The sequence below is a fragment of the Mytilus californianus genome, unplaced genomic scaffold (genome assembly GCF_021869535.1).
Source record: "Mytilus californianus isolate M0D057914Y unplaced genomic scaffold, xbMytCali1.0.p SCAF_6, whole genome shotgun sequence".
NCBI classification, from domain to species: domain Eukaryota; kingdom Metazoa; phylum Mollusca; class Bivalvia; order Mytilida; family Mytilidae; genus Mytilus; species Mytilus californianus.
Genome location: NW_026262712.1, coordinates 69133985 through 69158820, shown reverse-complemented (window position 1 = coordinate 69158820; position 24836 = coordinate 69133985). Strand labels below are relative to the sequence as shown.

Here is a 24836-nt window from a genome sequence, read left to right as displayed (position 1 = left end):
ACCCCCAAACTCACTCCCAGCCTTCCCTTTGGCATATGGAACCTTGTGGTACAATTACAAAAAGATCTTTGCACTTACACACAAGTTATTGTCTGGAAACTACAAAAATGCCTATGTGGGCCCCTTTTTGGCCCCTAATTCATAAACTGTTGGGACCATAACCCCAAAAATCAATCCCAACCTTTCTTTTGTGGTTTGCAACCTTGTGTTTAAATTTCATAGATTTCTATTTTCTTATACTTAAGTTATTGTCCGGAAACCAAATGTCTTCGGACAACGCTGACGACGACGACGTGATACCAATATACGACCGCAAAACTTGTTTAAAAGTTTGCAATATTGCTTCAGTAGTGGATCTATAACTTTTTTGTGAAAGTTGTTTGCGACTTCAGGGAACTTAATTTGGATTTGCCGGTTATGGTCTCATTAATATTTACCACACCTTCATTCAATATTAGCTTCAGATATATAAAATTGAAAGCAATCTTTCCATTCCAAAAATGATAGAATTAAAGGCCCCCTTTATTTCTTCCTATCCCCCCTTTTTTTGGGTTACAAATGACTGTCCATTATATGAGCCATTACCCTATCAAAGTCCGATTTTGCCCATTCTTTTGTGTCTATCTTGAGAATATTTAAAGAGAAACTCGAACAGCTAAAATGATCAGCAAGGCAAAATTTACATAAATGAACATACTAGAAATTCGTGTATTTACTTCTTATAGAAAAAATGCTAACGTTAGGTACTGTAAATTCAGAGGTTTTTATTATTGCAAAAAATGCGACAGAGTTGTAAACGCAATACCGGTAATTAAACTAGCATTTTGAAATATTTATTTGAATTAAACAGAATTTTTCTCAAAATCGTAAAAAATAAAATCGCATTTAAGTCTAAAATGACAAAATCGCAATAATAAATGCACGCAATAATATCTGAATTTACAGAATACAGAAATTGACAATTGTAATGCCTTCCCTTGTTAAAATGAGCATAGAGCATGACATAAAAGAATTATTTTTTAAATTTAATAACTTTAACCGTATGTTCATTATTATAGTCTCTGTATGTTCATTATTGTAGACCCGTCGATTAAAATAAAACTTTGCAATTTTTTTATTTTGACAAATTTCCAACAATATCAGATGTGAGGTACTAACATACCAAGGTTTATCTATTTATGAATCGCAACCATTTTCCAAACGATAGCTACAGATTTCAGCCTGATTGATAGTTACTCCGCAAAAGCAGATCGGAATCAGTTATGAAGTAGACAATAATCATTCTAATCGTAATCATGTTCATTGACCATAACGACGATGAAAGCACATCATATAATGACGTTTCGACATCATATAATACAATAAAACAAACCACTTCATATAAGATTACAAGCACATAATATAATGACACAACCACATCATATAAAGATGTTTGAACATAGTATAAGGGAAACTGCACATCATATAATGATATGTACACATCATATAAGTATATTTGAACATCATATAATGATCTTTGCACATAATATAAGTACATTTGCACATTATATAAGAATGTTTGCACATCATATAAGAATGTTTGCACATCATATAAGTACATTTGCACATCATATAAGTATATTTGCACATCATATAAGTATATATGCACATCATATAAGTATATTTGCACATCATATAAGTATGTTTGCACATCATATAAGTATGTTTGCACATCATATAAGGATGTTTGCACATCATATAATGATGTTTGCACATCATATAAGGATGTTTGCACATCATATAAGGATATTTGCACATCAAATAAGGATATTTGCACATCATATAAAGGTGTTTGCACATCATATGATGACAAGTGCACATCATATAAAGGTAAATCAACATCATATAATGAAAATGGGCATAGCAAGACAGTGTTGGCGTTCCATATGGCAATATATTGCAATGATGGCTGCAACCAATTACAAAAATATCTGGATAAATTGGCATCTAAATGGCAGATGAAATTTAAAACATCAAAATGTTATGTTCTAAGAATAACCAACAAGACAAATTCTATAAGACACAACTATAACATGCATGTCCAAATTTTAGATATTTTGGAGGAGTTCAGTTCACCAACAACCTGAAATGGGATATACACATCAACAACATCACGTCAAAAGCAAATAGATCATTAGGCTTTCTGATGAGAAACATCAGCAAATTCTCAGACGAAATTAAGAAAAGAGCATATCAAGCCAATGTTAGACCAAACGTTATATATACAAGCAGTGTCTGAGATCCATACCAGGAAAAGCACATAAAACAGATAGTAATGGTGCAAACAAGATTAGCACGTTTCATAAAACACCTATACAGCAGAGAACCTGGGTCAGTTACTAGCATACAGTATAAGCTAAAATCACCATCATTAGAGACCAGAAGGAAAATAAAAAGGTTTTGCCTGTTCCACAAAGATTTACATCATGAAATAGCCATAAATATTCAAGAGTATGTAGCACAACAAATCAGGCCAACACGACAATATCACCAAAATAAATTTAGAAACCTTCAAACATCAATCAACACTTACAAATACAGCTTCTTTCCACGTACCATCAAATACTGGAATACCTTACCAATAAGACTGTTTAATATAGAAGTTGCAGAAGCATTCAAAAACAACCTCACATCTTATTTAACAGTCACGCAACAAACACTAAATTTTATTTTCACATGTAAATATGTTTTCAATGAGCACCGTTTTGCTTGACTTAATTAGTACCTGCGTGATGGGTCTAAGACCCTTCGCATTTCAATGATGTAGATGTAGATATAGGTTTATCCTGATAATAATGCACTTTTCAGGACAACTGGAGGACTTCAAAGCATGATATTTGCACAGCACCTGTAACAAAGATAGCTGTTCACGTTGTGAGTTAACAATTTAAATAAGATACATCAAAACTTTCGTTCAACTTATTGTAAATAACCTTTTACAAGTAAGACGAGAGAGAGACAGAGAAATGCTGTTTTCACGTTAAGAAACTTTGCAAAAACATTTTAAAGCAGTATTTTGAGTGTTGTACGGAAGGGTATTAGCGCCACGCCATATTTTGTTTTATTTTTTCCTAGGTTTTCGTTATAACGCAATCCTTTGCGAAATAACCATGATAACGCAAACCTTTGTGAATTAGCGCAAACTTTTGCGATATATCGCAAACGTTTGTGAAATCATATGTCTTATATTAGTTGCAAGGGATGTAGCTGTTACAAATGGAGGAGGCTGCTTATGTTATAATTCATTACCATTTGTACTCATTGCAAAGTAATATGCTTTCAGTGTTTAGTACATATCAAGGGATAATAATGAGGAGTATAGTACATGTATATAGTAATACTTATAATAATACTAATAATATCTTTAATTAAAGTTAGTAAATCATTTGGATTAAACCAATTTTTAATAAGGCTCTCTACATACAATATCAATTACATGTCTTTTGAATAAAACATAATCTATCGACTGTTACACACATATATTAAACAATTATATATGTATACATATAAATATAACAAACAAATACACCTACATGTATAGTTTACATTGTATAAATTAGACACTGTCAAAAATATAACTGTATGAGTCTTACCAATTTACTCTTACTGTTAGGATGGTTTGCAGAAGATTTAAGAGTTCCTGTAGATATAGGAACAAAAGAAAACGGGAAAAACTTAAAACCCGTAAACTAAATAACAAGTATAAATCAAGAAAGATTCGAGAAGAATCTTGCAAAAAGCTTGTGTTGAACTTGTCAAGTAGACTACTGACAAATGAGGAATACCTCCTCTTGGGAAAAGGGATGAAGTTTATTCCTACTCCTAAAGTTTCAGGTACTTACATACGTAAACAAATCATGATGGATTTTCTTGAACTAGCTAGAAAATTGAGATGTAGATTTCACTACTCTACGAACACAATTAAAGAAATCCATCCTTTATACTTACAAACAGGGCATATTCCACCTAACGGAAACAATGCCCTTGAATGTTACATAACTGATACAAAACTTGAAATTTCTAGATTAAAGGTAAAACAGTTCAAACACAACCTAACACTAGCAGAGCGTAAAGCTTTCAATTATCTTATAAAAGATGACAGCATCTATATATCTAAGGCAGATAAAAACAACACAACTGTGGTCGTAAACACATTAGATTATATTAATGCAGGAACTAATCACTTAAACAGTGATCATTACAAGAAAATAAATCACACAAACACAGAGATTATCACTAGATCTATTTCGAAGATTGTAAATAAACTATTTGCAAACAAAGAAATTGATGAGCACACTTATAACTTCTTAAGTGACTGCAAGAATCCTAAACATGGATACATGTACCTTCTTCCTAAAATACATAAAATTCGGCAAGACTCATTAGAAGCTATCAAAATAGATGGGAAGTCTTGAGGTTTAAGTATGTATGTTGGCGATGGGAATCTATGCATTTGTGGAAAGTTTTACCCAAATGTTTGTAAATATCGTGTTCGTTTAAAATGATTGTCGCATCCCTTTTTCGCAATTTAAGTAAGCTGTCAATTTAAAAAAAAAACTTGTTACAGTTTCTCCACACTAAACAACAGTAATCCGAATGGGGGTTAATATAAGCATCGTAAAATAGATACAGTGCTTTTTGATTCAAGTATTTCTTAAATTGTTCTTTTTAATAACGCTAATGAGAAATTGACTTTTTTGATAATATGATTTATTTGGTCATACCAAGACATAGTGGAATCAACAAAAATACCAAGGGCTTTTTCATAGTGACTTTTATAAATATGTTGACCACTTTTGTTTACGTTTCCACATTTGTATGACATTATTGCTTTGCTCTTATGTACTTTACCACTTTCCGTTAATCAAAATGTCAAAATCGTGGTCTTTCCAAGGAGATAATATGAGAAGGATAGAGGACGAAAGACGATAATTTCACATAAAATGTTACTTCCTTTTTCTGTTAGTGGGTGTTAATTAGTTGAGAACGATTCGATCGCAGCGGGACACTCTGTTCTAATTACACACCCGAGTAAGAACGAAAACACCCGAAGTGTTATAAACCTTCTGAGATTTTACAAAATAATCCTGAGATCGAGGCTCAATTCTCGACAGTATATAACTATATAGCCTAACTTACAAGTGAAGGTTTGGTCAGGCTTCCAGAATATCGAAAAATATATATCGGAAGTTTGCTGTTGACGTTTTTCAGTAATAGTTTGATAATGGTCGACGATTTATTTATAAGCGATGCCTTAGTGTTTGAGCTCGAAAAAGAATTGATCTAGAAATATCCTGGATCTGCAAGACAAACAACTCAACCGATCTGAAATGCTTCGTAAATGGCGTATCTATTTGTGGAATTAAATTAAAACAAAATATTTATAAAAATATGCAGGAAAGATTTCTGTAAATAAAAGAAAAGACACGCGTTCCTGTTGTAGTATTTCATATTGACGTGTTTCTGTATATATTTTATTAATAAATATTGCAACCGTGCATGGCCTGAAAAGAGTATGAATTACGAAGAAAAATGGTACCGTTTCATCAAGCCAATTGACTTCGGTTTGAAACAAAATCTTAATTAAACTCACTGTGTAACAAGTATTGATTTGGCTATCAAAGATCTTTATTTCTCTTATTCGATACATGTAATTTGTTTGTTCCTTTGCTTTCAGTCAGAGCCCGTTAATTTTAAATGGAACTCAATTAACATAAACATATTGAAAAAAAGATCGGCTAAGTTAGCAAAAAAATTTAATTTTGCAAAAAAAATGACGATTTAAAGAAAAACTATCTGTCATGTCCAGATGGCTACAACATTCCACCTGGAGAAAGACTGTAACTTTTTTGGTGGTTCTAGGATAGATTTATCTAGCTGTTTCAATAAAACAAAAGACCGCTACCGGAACGGCCACTTACTCACATATTCCTTTCGTGGATATAACCTACCATTTACCATTCCCAGTAGCCAACATAGAAAGTGAATATATAAGCGCCTACGCCTAAATTTACAGGCTAACGCCACGAGAAACAAACTTTGCGCTGGCTATCAATAAATTTTTCTTCATTTCAATTATAAGTAGTTGCTCCGTCACCGTAACGAAATTAACTCGCATATTTCTCTGTTTTTGTGATATTACCTAAAAATATTCATGGATAGTTTTATAAAGGTGAAGCGAAAATCTTTGTTTAACATGTTTAAAGCAAAGTAGGGTTCAATAGAAATTGCATTCTTAAACTTCTCTAAACCCTCACAACTTTGTCATTTCTCAAGCGTTTTTCGCAGTAGTTAGACTATATATTATCGAATTTAGCGTCAAATGTTATTACACAATATCGACACATTCAAACTAATTTGTAACAATAATTACACCTGTATTTCAATGACCCAGTCACCTATTACAATCACGTGACATCAGCAATTTTCCTAATCACACAAACTGTTCGCGGTAACAGCCTGGTACATCTGAGAACTACATCAAGTTGGTGAGAAACATGTCGATTTCTTTATATTTGTATCATTTTCCCCTGATCGAATTCCTATCCTGGGGATACTAATTTTATATCAAGCAGAGTGTTCACTCTCCTTCTCATATAACCTCCTTGGTTTTTCAATTGAAATTATTTATAGCTATATCATGTATACCATATCTTGTTTTTGTCAAATTTTCTGATGCAAAAACCATTCTTAATTTATGTATTATTGCACTTTGGGTATTTCATTTATTCCTATTATATTGCATGACATGATTTGGTCTTGTTCTTATGGTCCTTCTTGTTACTAAATAACCACCGCATTTAAATGAATGACGGACATGCCGCCAATTAAACAAAAACACATCTTTCAAGATTTATCATTAATGTAAAATGTAAATCAAATGGTTTTTTTTATCATAACATATACAAAAATAAAATAATAATCAATCTAAAAATATATGCGTTAATTCGAAAATGTTCGCGTTATAACGCAACGGTTTGCGTTATTGCGATAAGAATTGCGTTATAACGCAACGATATGCGTTAATTCGCAAAGGTTTCCGTTATACTGCAAAGGTTTGCGTTAATTCACAAAGGTTTGCTTTATTAAGGAAAAAATATAAAAAAAAATGTGTGTTTCGCATCCGTAGTGTTGCTAGTAATTTTTTGGAGTTATCAAATATAACTCGACTGTTCAGTGTCATTCAACGTTTATACCAATAATCCTGGTCAAAAGCCTATTGCATGACCTACTTAATGTTTTTATTTTATTAATGTGTTCTAATCTGGAGCATGCATGATATATTTTAAACGTGACTTAAGTAAATTAAAATCTATCGGTGATAGGTAACCAGACTTCCCGACTTACCTATTAATTTATAGCCTGCTGTTCAGTGTGAGCCAAGGCTCCGTGTTGAGGATCGTACTTTGACCTATAATGGTTTACTTTTATAAATTGTGACTTGGATGGAGAGTTGTCTCATTGGCACTCATACCACATCTTCTTATATCTAAGTAATATTTACTGTTGATTTCATTGGAAATGTGATAATTCTCTATAAATGTCTGTTGCCTATAAATGAATCCAGCTTGTTAAAAAACTATTAATACCTGGTAATTATGTGATTTCGTAAAATAAGAAATAAATTGTGAATTAATATTTTCTCTTGCATGCTTGCAGTAAAAATCACATTCATGCTTAGTGTAAACGCATCATTGATTCACTGAGAGTTATATTTCATGGTAGCTTATACACAATGATATAATGATTATACAAACGAATATTATATTTATTCTAATTTAATGATAGTTTCAAAATAATTTACAAGGTTTCTTTTTCACATATTTACCATCAAATAAACGACTAGCAATTCTCAAATGCCTTGCTTGAACCATATGCAAATTTGTTTATTTGTCCTAATTGTATATAATTATAATTCGTCTAAATAACATCCAAACAATGTTAGATCCGTATTTTTTTTCCCTGGCCGGGATTCGAATTCGTGCTACTGATATATCGTGGTACTAAATTGCCTTGCACTGTGCCCGACGCTAGACCACTTGACCACCAAGGCTCTTCAATAATAGAGATCTAACATTGTTGGGCTGTCACTGGTGATCCGATGGATAGAAATATATATATATATATAAAACTATGTTTATGTTTTATCGTGCGTGTTCTTCAAATACTCTGTGTTCAAATGTGTATCAATATAAACGAATTTACCTGCGCAAAGTACAATATACTTTAGAGTGTTCAATTGTTTCTAGATATATGATTTATAATCCATCGTCTTTGAAGCATTTTTTTTCAAAACACTGTTTATAGGCGCAAGACAATACAATTTTTGTAAGAAATATGTATCAAATTATTTTTGAAAAACTATCTTGACGAACACGTAGTACAACTAAACAAGTTGTGTCTATTAAAAAAATCACTACACTTGCACAATGCAATGTAAAGGGATTCATTGAATTTTAAACCATTTTTTTTTAAATTTGTAGGTATTTTTTATAACTGCTTTAATCATGTTCAGCTATTTTCTCATTGGAAACCTTGATAATGGTTCAATATCTCTACTAGAAGGCTTGGTTTTCATTTACATGTCGGGAGATTTTCTAGAGGAAATTTGGAGCATGGTAAGACTACACATATTCTTTCGTTTAAACGGTCTGTTAAGGCAGATCATTAGCATCTTTTATTTTAATCATTTTTGTTAATCGTGTATATAAATCTACATAGTTATGCGGCGTGCATATACTTTAAAATGTGTTGCTCTGACTGATTTTATTCATTTATCAGACAATCGAAAAAAAAAAGACAAAATTGAGTTTCGTGTTTAAACGGGTGTTTGTTTTTAAACAAACAATTGCAACAGTATTCAAACTAGTAAAAGTTGTACAACATTTTTATTTCGTGACTTATTCTGTGATTAATTATGTTCACTTATAGTTTTAAAGCTCTTCAACATCATAAAGAATTGTTGGGAAGACATATATTATGATATATACCATGTTACATTCTTTTACAGTTTCGACCGGAAAAAGATTGCATCTGGTCGCATCAGAGAATTATTCTCCATCTATGGAACCTTTGGAACTGTTTGGATGTGTTGTGCTCAATCTTGTATATAGTGGGATTTTGCGTGCATAATTTTGACTCAATTTCAATTGTACATACTAGACGAATCTACAGTATTGCTTTGATTATCATGTTCCTTCGGTTGCTTAACTTGCTTTTGCTGTCTAAAACTTTTGGTATAATAATAATTATGGTGAAAGAAATGGTGAGTTTGCTAACAATATTTTTGTGTTATCTAACTATATAAGAAATCTATTGGAGACCATCGAATATCGATTTGTCATTAGTTTACATTGTTCGATCCTATTTGAAGTCATATGAAACGATATATTGTTTCTGATATTCATATTGTTAGGAAAATTATTGAAACAAAAGTTACACATCCACTACTGATTTTATAGTTTGTTCTTCGCTCATTTGTTTACATATTGTTTTTGTTTTGTTCTAAGGTACCAATGTTTAATTACTACGATAGGGTTCTGTGCACACGTACGTACATGTTCAACCCCTTCACATTCTTTATTTGCCTGTCCAAAGTAAGGATTCTAAATTCGTGGTTGTAGTTTGCTGCTATATATCATATTCATTTGGTTTTTTTGTTAATTATTTGTAAATAAATGAGGCTTTTTGTTTTTTTCTCTTTTGAAATCTTTCTACATCGGTTATTTTGAGACCTTGAAATGTTTGCTATGCGATATGAGTTTTGGTTATTGTTAAAGGTCGTGCGGTATCTTAAAAACGCTTACTCTTAAGTGGTGGAGAGTTGTCTCATTGGCAATTTTACCTCATCTTCTTTTTTTTATATATATATATGTATATGAATATATCTAGCTAAGTCCTCTGTGCACGGTTTTTTTCATAGCCTATTCGAATTCATAACGTATAATCGACATGCAATGTTCAATATTGTCATTGTTGAATTTGTCGATGCTTATTAAATTGCATGGTTTCCTAATGAAGGTATCGGTGTAACCCTTTAACAAACACTAAAGGTTGCAATTCTGTAAATATAGACAATGCAATTTCCCATAGGAACTCCCTTTGCGGCTAAAACTGTGACACTTTTACTATGAAGTTTCGTGAAAAATAATATCCCAGAACGGAAAGTTTATATGCACTACTATTTTATTCAAAGGTCAAAATATAGGGCTGTGCGGCATATTTTCAACATTTATATACCCTGAACTTCTAAGAGTTTAAACTTACACTAAAATTCTATACTACCCTAACCTTCATATTTGGACCTCCTAAGAATTAAAATTAGGCGCTACCATGTTTTTCTATACTGGTTACATTCCCAAGTGATGTCTCTATGAGATGAAACACAGAGATCATAGATGGGAACCAGTACATTAACAAATTAACATATCTATGAATATTATATATCTCCCCAAAAGAGGCGTGGTTTGCGAAACAGCTGTATTTACAAAGTGCAACCTATACAAACATTTATTCAAATAGAAAACCTTCTAAAAACATTTTTTCTCACAACAATACTTATTTATCAGAATTATAGCCTTAAGGAAATCACTGCATATACTCTAAGTTTCCTTTTACAGTACATTTTATACCCCTACCCCTATTTCAGTTGTTTTTTAAAGAATTTGAAAACAAGACTTTAATCATTGCCAGCTTACCCTATGTGCATGTTTTCTGACATGAAATGTCTAAAACATGTTTGAAACTATTCTGATAACAAATTGAAAGCATTTTAGAATACTATAAATGTATTGTTTAGTAGTTAATCATTCCAACATTCAAGATTATACAAAGTATCCAATCCTGCCTGTGTCTCCAGTCAACATCTTACTGTATGCCTATTTGTCAATATATCATCTCTAACCATATAACTAACATAAGTTAGTTAATGTATGAACTAGAAGTGTCTAAACAAAGCCATATTTGCAAAATAGTATTTAAGAAGATATCAGTCTGGTGCATAAATTCACTAAAAGTTTGATAGAAATGACTGCTTACATCTTATTTTTGCATAACTTTCCAGCACAGTTATTGTTTTGTTTACAAAAGACCTTGAAAATAATAAAATCATAGCATTTACAAGTTAAATTATCTGTTTTATGACCCAGGGTAGGCATTTTTTCTGTTTTTTGCCCCCTGGGGCCTCACATTTTCTAAATATTTTCCTTGTTTCTAGCAATGTGGAGTATTTAGTATATAATTAGGATAGAACACACTATTGTAAGTTTTATTGAGGTCTTTTTGTTATTCTAGCTTGTACTTTTAATGCCGCGGTCACAAAAAAAACACATTTAGGTGTTACGACTTACTTTTGGGTTATCGACAGGACAAAAATAACCTAACAAAATTATTTAGGAAGGATCAACGAGTTGCAATGACTGCAAAGAGTAAATATAAGCACTTCTAAACAATTTAAATCACAAATAGGCATATATTATGAATTTATTTTTTAATTCAGGGCTTTAAGTAAACCATGCATACTGTAAACTGTGAATTTATGCTGAGTCATCATAGTTAAGGCTCAGGATTTTCTCAATCTTCATGAAATATTTGTAAAACTTCATATTTGAGTTTAATTCTTTAAAATCTCTGAGATAAACCAGATTTTGTGAAATTCTGTTTATTCTATTTTTTAACCCTATATAGATTGCAATTCTGTAAATATAGACAATGCAATTTCCCATAGGAACTCCCTTTGCGGCTAAAACTGTGACACTTTTACTATGAAGTTTCGTGAAAAATAATATCCCAGAACGGAAAGTTTATATGCACTACTATTTTATTCAAAGGTCAAAATATAGGGCTGTGCGGCATATTTTCAACATTTATATACCCTGAACTTCTAAGAGTTTAAACTTACACTAAAATTCTATATTACCCTTACCTTCATATTTGGACCTCCTAAGAATTAAAATTTAGGCGCTACCATGTTTTTCTATACTGGTTACATTCCCAAGTGATGTCTCTATGAGATGAAACACAGAGATCATAGATGGGAACCAGTACATTAACAAATTAACATATCTATGAATATCATATATCTCCCCAAAAGAGGCGTGGTTTGCGAAACAGCTGTATTTACAAAGTGCAACCTATACACAGAATTGAAGAACGTTGTCAAGTTTCGTGTTTGTATAGTGTCCATGCCTTTTTATTTGTCAATTAAACTTTGAAGTTATATTTATAAAAATCTTTCCAGCTTTTAATTTTTAGTCCGAATCAGTTTCTACTACATTTTTTCTACGTGTGTTTTTCTTTTTTTAGCACGGTTACAAAGTTCTATCGACATTGTCACATTTCAGTTTACTGCATACAATATAGCTGTCTTTTAATTGCATCTAATGTATGGAAGCAATGAATTTGATAGAAATTCAATTTTAAATATTTGATCAAATAACGAATTTTGTTTTACAAGAAAATTAAAGCAAACGTGTTTTATAGAAGGACAGAGCATTGGAAATACATGTTGCATTTGAAGGATCATATGTCCTAGCTAGAATTTAAATTCAGTGAGTGTTTGGTGATTGTTTCACGCCGCAATAGCACAAACAGGCTTTATCACCGCAATGTCTCCAATGACTCAGCCGCACAATGAAACAAACAAGTCAACGATAAATAAAAGGTCATCATAAGTCTTCAACATTATATTTATCATCAAGACCAATTGATTACCAATGAGACAAAAATCCACCAAAGTTCTAATGAAGTAGATGAAAGCAATTACAGGCAGCGTACGGTATTCAACCATGAGATAAACTTACCCCTTACTGTCGGCTGTCAAAAGTTCCATAAACAAGTGAAACTATTTAATTGAAAAAAACTACCTAATTTATTAAAAAAAAATGTACGAAAACCAACGACAACTTCTGAACAACAATCTACTAACTTAGGACAGGCACATTTAATATGTGGCGTGGTTAAACTTGTTTGAAGACACAAATCAACCTCATTGCTTGGAAAAGTAGTCTATGTTTATACATCTTTAAAAATGAAGCAAATATACCGAAGTACAGATCTCAGAGTACTCTCCGTTACTGACAGTCAGTTTGATTCCAGTTCCCACCAATAAACTTATCCTTACTTCAAACGTTGCAGATATTAGTTCCATAGATTTTGCTGTAAATGTGCAATCCGTCTTATGAACAATTTTCTGAAATAGAAATTTATTTCTGCAAATATTTTGCTCAGATTCACCTATTTTCTGTAATTAATCGATACACGTTTTGTTAAATAACTATAACGACAGCATTTTTGTTGTCGTTGAATAAATGAATACTCGTGGTCACGATACTTTTAATTGAAAACAAATGTAGAAAGCACTGTCAACATTGTCTTTTACCAAACAAACATATACTGTGGATTCATTATCATTCGTTGGATACCAATGTTCATGGGTACAGGTGAACCACGAATTTAAATATTCGACGAAATACAAATTTCTATAAAGTTGTATCCAGACTTTTGAAGAACCACGAAATCACATACCCACGATAATGCAAGGTTTCCGCAATCCACGAAAATTGGTACCCACGAAAATAAATGAATCCACAGTAAGTTATCACGATTTATTTTGAATTCAAAGTATATAAAAAATTTTAAATTTGAAAAGTAACTGCATCGTGATTACAATAATACATATGCACAAACCCATTTGAAAAGAATATACTTCCCAAATCTGACTAATTTAATGAAATATAATTTAAGATTCTTTGCGCAAATAGTTACTTAAAAATATAAAATTCAGAAACTAGACAATGCATATTCTAAGGGTTTTCTTGTATTTAAACACGACATGGTGATTCGTGACCGCTCAAAGAAAAACATCACTATAATAATTTATTCATTCCGTCATGGGTTGTACAAAAACAATATTTTTAATAATAATAATGATTTAATTTATGAGAAGTAAATCAATAGTACAAATCAACACTTCTGATAATTGCAATTGGTCGATCAAAACATGCATGACAGTGGAGTGGAGTAACATTTTGTGGACCTAATCTCACGGCTATCAACAAATCAATAAAGACAATTAAAATATATTTTGATTTTTTTTTTAAATATAGGCAAATTAAGGTATGGAAAGACGAACGTTGGTTAGATAAATAAACTACATGGACTCAAAATCCAGTTATGTGAACTTGAAATACATCTTTCGCTGTTTTTGCTAATTTATACATGTTATAGATCGATATTCGATTTATATTTAATATCCTCTTACAAAGGAGTAGGCCCAGTAAGACCCCTTTTTGGCCCAAAAATATAGCAGTTTTACAAAATTGTTTAAATGTAAACTTTTAGCTTATTTATAAGAAAGTAGAATACTTCAGTTACATAAATATGGGCTGTTTTTGACAATACGATGCACATGTATCGGATACTAGCATCATTAAGTCATGATAAATTACTGAAATCTTCAAAATTTGAGCATTTTATTTAATTTTTAGACGGTTTCCGTCTGAAATGGAAGTGGCTGCATTTGTTCATTCTTAATATTTAAATGTAAATGAGAATGAACACGGATGCGGCCACTTTCATTTTGGACAAAAACCATCCGAAAAGTGGCATTTTATACTAATTGAATCAACTGAAGTAGACACTTAAGTGTTTTAAAAGTGTCCAAAATTTTTCATCATATGAATCTGAACTTTGCGCTCTTACCGGACCTACTTCTTTCAAGCTCTGAATATGCTTAAATTAGTAAATAAATCATGTATTCTTTTGGAGAATGCGGGATCACTTTGAATGTTTTTTATAAGTATCAAAGTCAGAGTAATATTTCGTCAATATGTAGATCACGCTCCGCTTTACAAGCCCAATAGAATAGTATCCTTCTAATTGTCAAAGTACATGTTTTTTTCACGAACTAGAAAATTCCATGCATGGATGACATAGTGTTGTAAATTAATTGATTAAGTGAAATTTAATTAACGACAACATAATGGATTTTAACATTTCTGACGTTATATGATAATACATTATCATGATAACATATTTAAAACATAATCGTAAATTGGGAAAAGGGGTAGGATAAATAATACGTAATTGTATTATTTTACCAGACCTTTGGAGTAAATGTTTTAATTGTTAGGACATATTTATTAATACAAAAGTAAGCATCTTAAATGATTGAATGATTAATTTTTTTACATTATTCAGAAAATTAACACTTTCGAAAAGCTGATTTATTATTGTTATTTATTTTTTAAATGAAGACATTTAACACATATTAGTATTAATTCTACTTGAAGCATAAAAAACTTCACTTTTAACAATGTTTTTGTCCTCCCAAAACTATTGCAGTACTATATCATTTCATCGGTTGAATATTGCCTTTACCATGATTACATAAAACTAACATCCTTTTTGTATCCAAGTTACCACTTGAAATTAAACTCATGTTCAAGTTAGTTTAAAACAACAATGGAAAAATATGAATCTTGATTGTCAATCGAAGATGTGAATATGTTTTAAATTATAAAGACAGCCTTTTGCATGTTTTATGGAAGTGATTAAGTATTGTCTACCATATAAGTAGAGCAGGAAACTAGCGACATACACTTCATTCATAAAAAGTATCAGCCTAGTTTGCTGTTAGTTCAAAATCTTAGTCAAAACACTCCGTTATTGCAATATGAAGGGGAGACCAATCCATATCATTTGATAGAGTAATCACTGTTAATGGGTATATTTTGATATTGACAAAACGTGAAAGTTTATTTTTGTTTAATGATTTATTGATAAATTAATAGATCAATGTTTATTTCTTTTTTAGCTTGCAGATCTGCTCAAATATTTGGTTATACTTACAATCCTTATATTTGCTGCGGGTGTCGCTTACCATGCCAATGTTTATCCAAACCATCAAGTAGAGTTTTGGCGAATATTTACAATCATTAAGATTCCATACTGGCAGGTTTATGGAGAACTGTATTTAGACACATTGGAAGGTTTTTATTCATTTATTTACTTACTTCATAAGTATGCCTTTTTTCAATTAAGAAGTTAAAAGTGAAATTGTTTCAGATAATTTAATAAAATACCTTCTGTATAGCGCCGTTCATTCCATGCATATATCAGCGCGTATATATTTTTTATTAGATGTGTTAAATATTTCTAGTGTGTGTATATTTTCCAAAGATATGCATAAAACACTTAAATTATTTTTACGGAATCAGTGCTATATTGAGAATTCTTGCAAAAACATTAAATCTTCCGAATAAAAAGTAAAGCATTACAACAAGTAGAAAGACATGACCCAAGTACATAAAATGTATATCTTTTCGAAGTTCGGCTTAACAAAATACAAAAACAAAGAAAAATCGAAGTGACAATGTAAGTGACAAAATGAAATGACTTTTTTTATCAATTTAGTGCGTCCGACTTTTGTTTTATAATTCATTGACCTTGATCAAATGATATAAATGATATTTAATCGCTCTGAATGTAGCAGTCACTATCATGACTATGACACACTTAGTCCCATTGTCAATATGTCTGCCAATAAGATGACTTAATGAGTATTTTTTTTTAAGGAATATATATTTTTAAACGGTTGAATATAAATAACGTTTTCCTTCTTTGTTCAACATAAAAATTACAAATTCAAAAAAGGCAAATTATATTAGCAACGAGCTTTTCTTGAATGAGAGCCGCGTTTGACAATTGGTTTAATATAAAGGAAACAAAACATTAGTTTTTGCCTCTTTTTGGTTTTTTATTTGTCAATATTACGCTTTAATTTGTCATTAAAATTTCATAAATATGTTTATCTCAAGCGTCTGATCCATCCAGTTGCACCGATAACGCTACAATATGGAAAGCTGACGCATCAGTTGACAGATGTCCAACAGAAGATTGGATAACGCCAGTTATTGCTGCTTTTTACATGATGTTGACAAACTGGTTGCTATTAAATATTGTTATTGCAATGTTTGGGTAAATGTTAACATCTTTAACTATATTCGATAACCAAGTATTGAACAATGATATAGATGGCTATTGATATTCAGTGCCCTTAGAATTACTTGTGTTATGTATCATACAGTTAAAGTGTGATTACTAAAAAAGTAAACTACACAATCCAGCAAAACGTTTAATTTAAAGATACACAACAATTTCATACACCAATACATCTTCTTTTTATACACTGGGAGTCATTGTATATCATTTGCAACCGTAGTGTTATCACGTATACAAACGTTATACTTTATATATGAAATGATTCTCTCAGCTTGTCCTGCCAAACTACCCAGGAATATTTATGTAACGTCAATCATCCGTTTGTCACACATGACAATGTATTTTACAGTAACAAAATGATAAACTTTTATTATCTTTCGGTTTTTTAATTTCATTGTATTAGTAATATGGTATGTTCATGCATGTAGACAGATTTAATTTATATGAACGGACTTAAAGATTATAAACTTTACTTGAGTAATACAACCGAATAGCCATAATGCATAAGGTAATACTAGTTTTTGTAATTTTTAGGAAAACATAAAAGTTATGAATGAGTTATCGCAATGGGTATAACTTTCATGTTTTTAACAATTAAAACACACTAGTAATGTAGACAACTATCCTTAGAAAAACATCTTCTTTACCCAGCTTCATATTTAGCAATTTAAGTTCCAGTCTTATTAGAACTTTCTGGTTTAAGCATTGGAAATGCATTGTGTTTACAAATTGGAATTTTCTATTGCAGTGCACGGTTTAATGCAATTCAACAAAAGTCCAAGCAGAAATGGCGTTTCAATCGACATTCAGTTATAATTGATTATGAAGACAAAATACCTTCACCGCTCAATTTTCCATGTAGAATTCTATCTTTGATCAAGTATTCTACACAATGTTCTTGTCGATGCTGTTCATGTCCATGCTGTTCATGTCGATGCTATCGATGTTCTTAAGAATTGGAAAATGGTAATACAATGTACTAATAGCATTTACATTCAAGCTTCTTGGACGAGTGAATCAGACAGCGTACTTACGAAATCAAACAAAAGTAATAAGACATATCGAGATCATGTGTAGGTCTCAGTGATCCAAATACATCTTAGCCGTTCATTTTGCTTTTATTTTGCATGCACATATACAATTAATTCATTATTGTCAACGTTTGAACATAACTGAAAAACAGAATGTATATTTATATAATTATGTAGATGGCATGTAAAATGTACAGTATCATCGTAATAATCATAGTTTCAACATTTACCCATATTACTAAAATAATGTTATGGATGTTACAATACCTCTATATATGGTTTATGAACAGGTTCAAATTCTTTAAAAAAAACACTCAATTACCACATATTAAAATCAGTATGATCATCATTTTCACTCATTATTTAGTTTACCAACCCATCATTTACATAATAACTACTCGTAGTAAGCGAATTAAATGATCACCAAAAGTAAACAAAAGAAAGAAATTAAAGCAAGATAAAAGCAATGAATTATCCTGATTATAAAAGCAACTTTATAACTATGTCTGTATTCTGTCTGTTATAGGTGATATTGCAACAATGTTGGCGAAACAACTTGAGTTTGCACAAATAATAATTGAAGAAGAAAATCATCGAGCATCACTTTGAGAAGTTCTGGTCTTTGACTTGTTTAGTTTTATTACTTGATATTAATGTATAGTAGTAAAATAAAGATCTAGACTGACAGTTTTCGTGTTTGAATTATGTTACATTGTTATGTCTGAGCCTTTCATAGCTCGCTATGCGGTTAAGTTTTGTTAATTGTTGAGAGCCATGCTTTAAGATATTGTTTCAAATTTTTCCCTTATTTTGTGAAAAGTTTTCTTAAAAGCATTTATATCACATCTTGCAATTGTTACATCATAGATTACGGCACGGTTTGTTGTTCTTGAAAACACCTCATAATGCCCTTCATTATAACCAGAAATTCGTTTTTACAAAATTTTCAATTAAAGATTGTTCAAAGAATTCTACCATGTAATTCATTTTTATTATAATGTAAATTAAAAGAAACTGAATTATGTACATTTTGTTCAGAAATTAGAGAAAATATTTTTCACATTTTTGGGAATGCTACATCTGGCTATCCATTATAGACTGGATTAAAAATTATGGCATTCTCTTGCCTTCAGTGCAAAAGAAGTCATTTTAGGTGTGTCTGAGGATTTTGTCAACAGTAAACAGTTAATAATATTTTGTTGTTATTTAAATATTATATATACAAATGTAGAAGTAAGAACATATCCCCCACAAAATAATATGGGATATGTTCTTACTTCTACATTTGTATATACAATATTTAATTGAAGGCAATATTTAAAATATTGGATTAATATAGAAAAATATTCTGTATGTTTCTTAACCCCTGTACAAAAATGGATCAGAAGTGGCATTCGTCAGAAGCAGCTTTTAATTAATTAACAAAATCAGTTGTAATAGTTAAATCTTATTATATCTTTATGACTTGATTGATCTTAGAAGTGTTGACTAATATTTTATAATTTGTGTCTAATACTGTAGTATGTAATTTCACATGTTTCGTCATGAAAAATACAAACAATACAAAAAAAAAAAAAAAACACCTCATGAAACCTGATTGTAAACGAAAAGAACGAACTAAACTGATCTTAAATCACAAATAGTTGAACACTTGTTAGTCTTAACAGCTTTAAAGAACTTCCCTGCATCATACGTTTAGGTAAAATGTGGCTCTTTAAGTATGAGTGTTAACTATCTCTGTTGTGCATACGTGTGGTATTAAAATCTTGTCAAAGATGGGACACATTATCAAAACCATAGCTTGTCCATGAATACTTCCTTCATGAACTCAGATTCACTTCAACCAGTTCCTAAAAAACTTAAAGCAGCATTACGATTGACAGAATAAAGCTTCTTTTCTTTTTAAAAAATCCTTGGTAGTACCATACCAGAACTACCGTTTGATTTTGAAAATTTATGATTTGTTCACCTACAGTTATGGACGGTTGACGGTCAAATCGATAAAAGGTGATTTCTACATGGCATGCACTAAATCTAGTATGCTTGGATCAATTTAGTACACACCTAACACTATTGTTGGTATTAGTGAAACTTGACTCGCTTTTAATATTAATTTTTTAAATTGTTTCAATTGTAAGCTAATACAGGAAATATGTAGTAGGGTTTCAACTTTGTACCAACTGGTTAACTACAAGTTCTCATAATATGCCGTTAACTATTACATGGATTAATCGATTAAAATATTAAATACAGGTTGAATGCAAGCAACTTTAGGGAAAGATGATTTTTGTTGTTTTGTTCACGTTTTCTTATTCATTTCTATAATACACTATGTCTAGCTATCATTTTTTTTTCGATTTCGGGTGTGTTGGTATTAGGCCGGTAAATCAGAATAATTTATCAAATATTCCATGTTACGCTGACAATGTACCGCTGGTATAGTCTCTGTGTCTCAGGTGTAAATCTGATTGGTTATTATTTGGTTATAACGTTTTTTAAGCAATACATTACTTTATAAATTTCCAGTGCCTAAATAACCAAAGTACGCAGAATTGCATGTTTCTACGTTCAGGCAAGGTACAGTTAGACGATTTTGGCAAAACGTATGATGCCCTTTTTTGTTTGTTTGCTCTATACTTTTCCAGTTATTTGATTTCTTATTTGTACTCAATTTAATCATTTTCTGCAGGCAATATCAACCCTATGCGGTGTTAGCTGTTAATTTTAATATTTTTGGCTAATTTTTTTTCATTATATTACCTACCGAACTTTTGATAATTACTCTCATACCCAGTCGTCTTCCTGATGACGGTTATGCTAAATGTGTATTACTATAAATAACTAATACAGGTTAATGTAGATGCAATGTTTAATTATTTTAACTACAAAAATATCTTAAATATAAGTTACAAAATGTTGTTGAAATTAATTTTATATTTGTTTTGTTCAGAAAGTAAACAACATTGTGATTAATGATATTGCTCGATTTGATATATGTAGGGTCAATTACTTATGCTGAAATGCTGTGGATTCGCCTATTTTAGAGTGTATCTATTTACGTGGATTGAAGAAAAATTACTTTTTCGTTGATACGTGATTATTGGTTTTGCCAAAGTTTGCATTCAATCCTTAACAAAATGTGTACTTGGTGAATATTTAAATGTGGTGTTCATCTATATCCATGAAATAAACAAAAAGTGGTATCTAACGAATAAAAATGAATCCACAGTATTTTATTTTAAACAGAAGTTGTGACCCTTTTATATGTATTTGTGTGCTGTGGGTTGCATGTTTATTATAAACTATAAAAACATGAGCAAGCTTTTACTTTGTGATTTTTTTTTAATAAAGATATTAAGTGTCTTTTTCGTTTATTTAAATGATTTCTCAAGTTGTCAAGCACGAGACATCATCAATGACCGAAAGTTGTTCAATTAATGAATTACATTTGAATGTTTTGGTTTTTTTTTTAATTCATAGTTATAGTTAGAGTTTTGTATTTTTTAGTCGATTCAATGAAACAATATGCAGTACTCCTTTTGTCCTTGAAGAACAATTTCAATCCTCATTGTTTCCAGAACACAAACAAAATTAAAATATAAAGATGATGTTAATTAATGATTAATCAGTTGATAAAGAACAAACAATTGTTCAATGTCCTTTTGGTATCTTTCGCCTCTCATTTATCTTATTCTTATAACCGTTATGTAAATGTTTAATGCACGCATATTTTGCGATTTGAGCTCTACTTTGGATTGTCCTGAAAAAAATATAAGTTGACTTCTCTCCATTTCATTAACATACGAATAAATGACGGATCATGTCTTAATAAGGATAATTCTATAGGGATAAACTTTACATCGATACAATTTCATCAAATATGTACATACTTTCAAAAAGTTTTAGGATACTTCGAACAAACATCGTGATATCAACGTCAACCATTGGTATACTTTTTATAACATGTAGAAGTATCTTGATGCTTTGGAAATCATTCATATACTTTTAAAAAGTATCAGTTTATTCATAAAAAGCATTGGTTTACTTTGAAATAGTAAAAGTATACTTATAAACTGCATCGGTATACTTATAATAAGTATCAGTATGCTGACAAAAAGCATATGTATGATTTTAACTGGTATCAGTATACACTACAAAAGTCCAAAAGTCTGAAAAAACCAATATTTGTCAGAATTTGAGTGGATTTTAATTTACATTCTCTTTTTGTCTGAAATGTTTGTAAAAATTATTGACAAAGTCTCGTTTATCTGTAGACATACTTTATTTTACTTGACATATGTCTTGACAGTATAAACATTGTCTAAAAATTTCTCGACGCTTTCTCGACAGTCTGAAAAGTGTCTTGATTAGTCTCGACCAATTCTCGACTGTCTTAAATTTGTCTCGATAAGTCTATACATATTCTTGACATTCTTTATGATGTCTGAATATGTCTCGACACATTCTTGACAGTCTTAAATATGTCTTAATATGTCTCGACACTAACTCGACAGTATGAATTTCGTCTAAATTGTGCATCAACACATTCCTGAAAGTTTAAACACTTTCTTTTGCTGTTTTATACTCATTTCTATTACCGATGAAATAAACTTGGAGGAATCAGGATACAATAATACAGCGCGTATTATAAAAAAAAAACATTTTGGTACAATAATTGTTTATTTACTATGTTAACATTGAATATTATGAATGAAAAATGAAATATTTCTACAGTATGATTTATTTCAAATATTAAGCAAGTATTTATAATATTCATAAAATCAACTTTTTGAATTTTTTTACAAACCTACATTTAAATTGGATTATATTATAATACTCACATTTGTATTGGTTAATATTTTCATACTCACATTTGTATTGGTTTATATTTTCATACTCATATTTGTATTTATAAAAATATTTATATAGATATAAGAAGATGTGGTATGAGTGCCAATGAGACAACTCTCCATCCAAGTCAAAATTTATAAAAGTAAACCATTATAGGTCACAGTACGGTCTTCAACACGGAGCCTTGGCTCACACCGAACAGTAAGCTATAAAGGGCCCCAAAAAATTACTAGTGTAAAACCATTCAAACGGGAAAACCAACGGTCTAATCTATATAAAAAACGAGAAACGAGAAACACTTATGAACCACATCAACAAACGACAACTACTGAACATCAGATTCCTGACTTAGGACAGGTGAAAACAAATGCAGCGGGTTTAAACGTTTTAATGGTACAAAACCTTCACCCTTTTTCTGAAACAATAATGTAACATCACAACACAGAAAGACACACATTTTTAATTATAAAAAATATTTAAATTCCCAATTTTGGTTTTTGTTGTAATAAGTGTAACTTGAAATAACAGTATATTCTATAAAAAGAATTAAACCAAAATATCAATCATGTATATTGGTCATGATTTGTAAAGCTTAAAATTTGTCAAGTAAATTCAAGACACAATTCACAATGTTTAGAATATGTCAAGCTATACTCAGAAAAAAAAAGATTGTCGAGAACCTGTCGAAAAATTTCAAGACAGTATTCAAATGTCGAGAATTTGTTGAGTAAATTCCATACACATCTGTTATAAGTCAGAATTTGTCAAGAAAAATCATGACAGAAGTCATACTTTTTTGAGAATGTCGAGTAATAGTTCATGCAAATCAAGACAAAAATTGGTCTTTTCAGACTTTTGGACTTTCGTAGTGATACTTGATAAATGCATATGTATACTTTTACTTATTATGAGTTTACTAATACAAACTTCATAATGCATTTATAAGTGAGGAAATTGTTCAATGCGATAAAAATGTTATAAAAACCGGTAACTTTCAATACCTCCCACCCCCTGAGGGTCTTTTTTAACCAACTTATCTTCATTGTTTTCACCAAAAAATGTTGAATACAAAACAGTTATATGTATTCTTAATCACTCTTTTACTAATTGTGTTGCAATAAAATTGAGAATGGAAATGGGGAATATGGCAAAGAGACAACAAACCGACCAAAGAGCAGACAACAGCCGAAGGCCACCAATGGGTCTTCAACGCAGCGAGAAAATCCCGCACCCGGAGGTGGTCCTCAGCTATATAAAATTGTGTACTAGTTCAGTGAAAATGGACGTCACACTTAACTCCAAAACATATAAATGAACTAAAATTAAAAAACATACAAGACGAACAAAGGCCAGAGGCTCCTGACTTGGGACAGCCGCAAAAATGCGGCGGGGTTAAACATGTTTTGTGAGATCTCATCCCTCCTATACCTCTAGCCAACGTAGAATAAAGAAACACATAGCAATACGCACAGTAAAACTCAGTTTAAAAGAAGTCCGAGTCCGATGTCAGAATAGGTAACAAAAGAAACTAAGCAAAATGACAATGATACATAAATTAGCAAAGGACTACTAGCAGTTACTAACATACCAGCTGCAGACCTCAATTCAACTGATTGAAAGATTATGTCTTCATCATATGAAAATCAAGTACAATCCCTCCCGTTAGGGGTTTATTATCATACAATCAGAAAATATATGAGAAGAACATAACCCGTATTATGCCAACAACTGGTTTTAGAATAATAGTGTTTATTTCCGATGCAAAGACCCTATAAGTGATTCAATAATAATACCAAAATATGCAATCCTTAATGACCTGACAACAGTATCGTTACTATATCATTTCCGAATAAGTCTGTTTAAAGGTTTGGTTAGCTTTTGAGGTGAATGCCGACATTTTTGTGCTTTGTAAAG

At 30.9% G+C, this 24836-nt stretch overlaps 1 protein-coding gene across 1 annotated transcript in view; it reads left to right on the top strand.

The window, feature by feature from the left end:
* Positions 1 to 21434, top strand: part of LOC127706480 (transient receptor potential channel-like) — a 52677-nt gene extending 31243 nt beyond the window's left edge. Inside the window, exons 10-16 of the mRNA XM_052211139.1 lie at positions 2848 to 2913; positions 8523 to 8657; positions 9050 to 9304; positions 15854 to 16028; positions 16857 to 17016; positions 17789 to 18006; positions 18598 to 21434. Of these exons, the coding sequence (XP_052067099.1) occupies positions 2848 to 2913; positions 8523 to 8657; positions 9050 to 9304; positions 15854 to 16028; positions 16857 to 17016; positions 17789 to 17993 (996 nt within the window). The 3' untranslated portion in view covers positions 17994 to 18006; positions 18598 to 21434. The remainder of the gene's footprint in view (positions 1 to 2847; positions 2914 to 8522; positions 8658 to 9049; positions 9305 to 15853; positions 16029 to 16856; positions 17017 to 17788; positions 18007 to 18597) is intronic.
* Positions 21435 to 24836: the final 3402 nt, after the last annotated feature.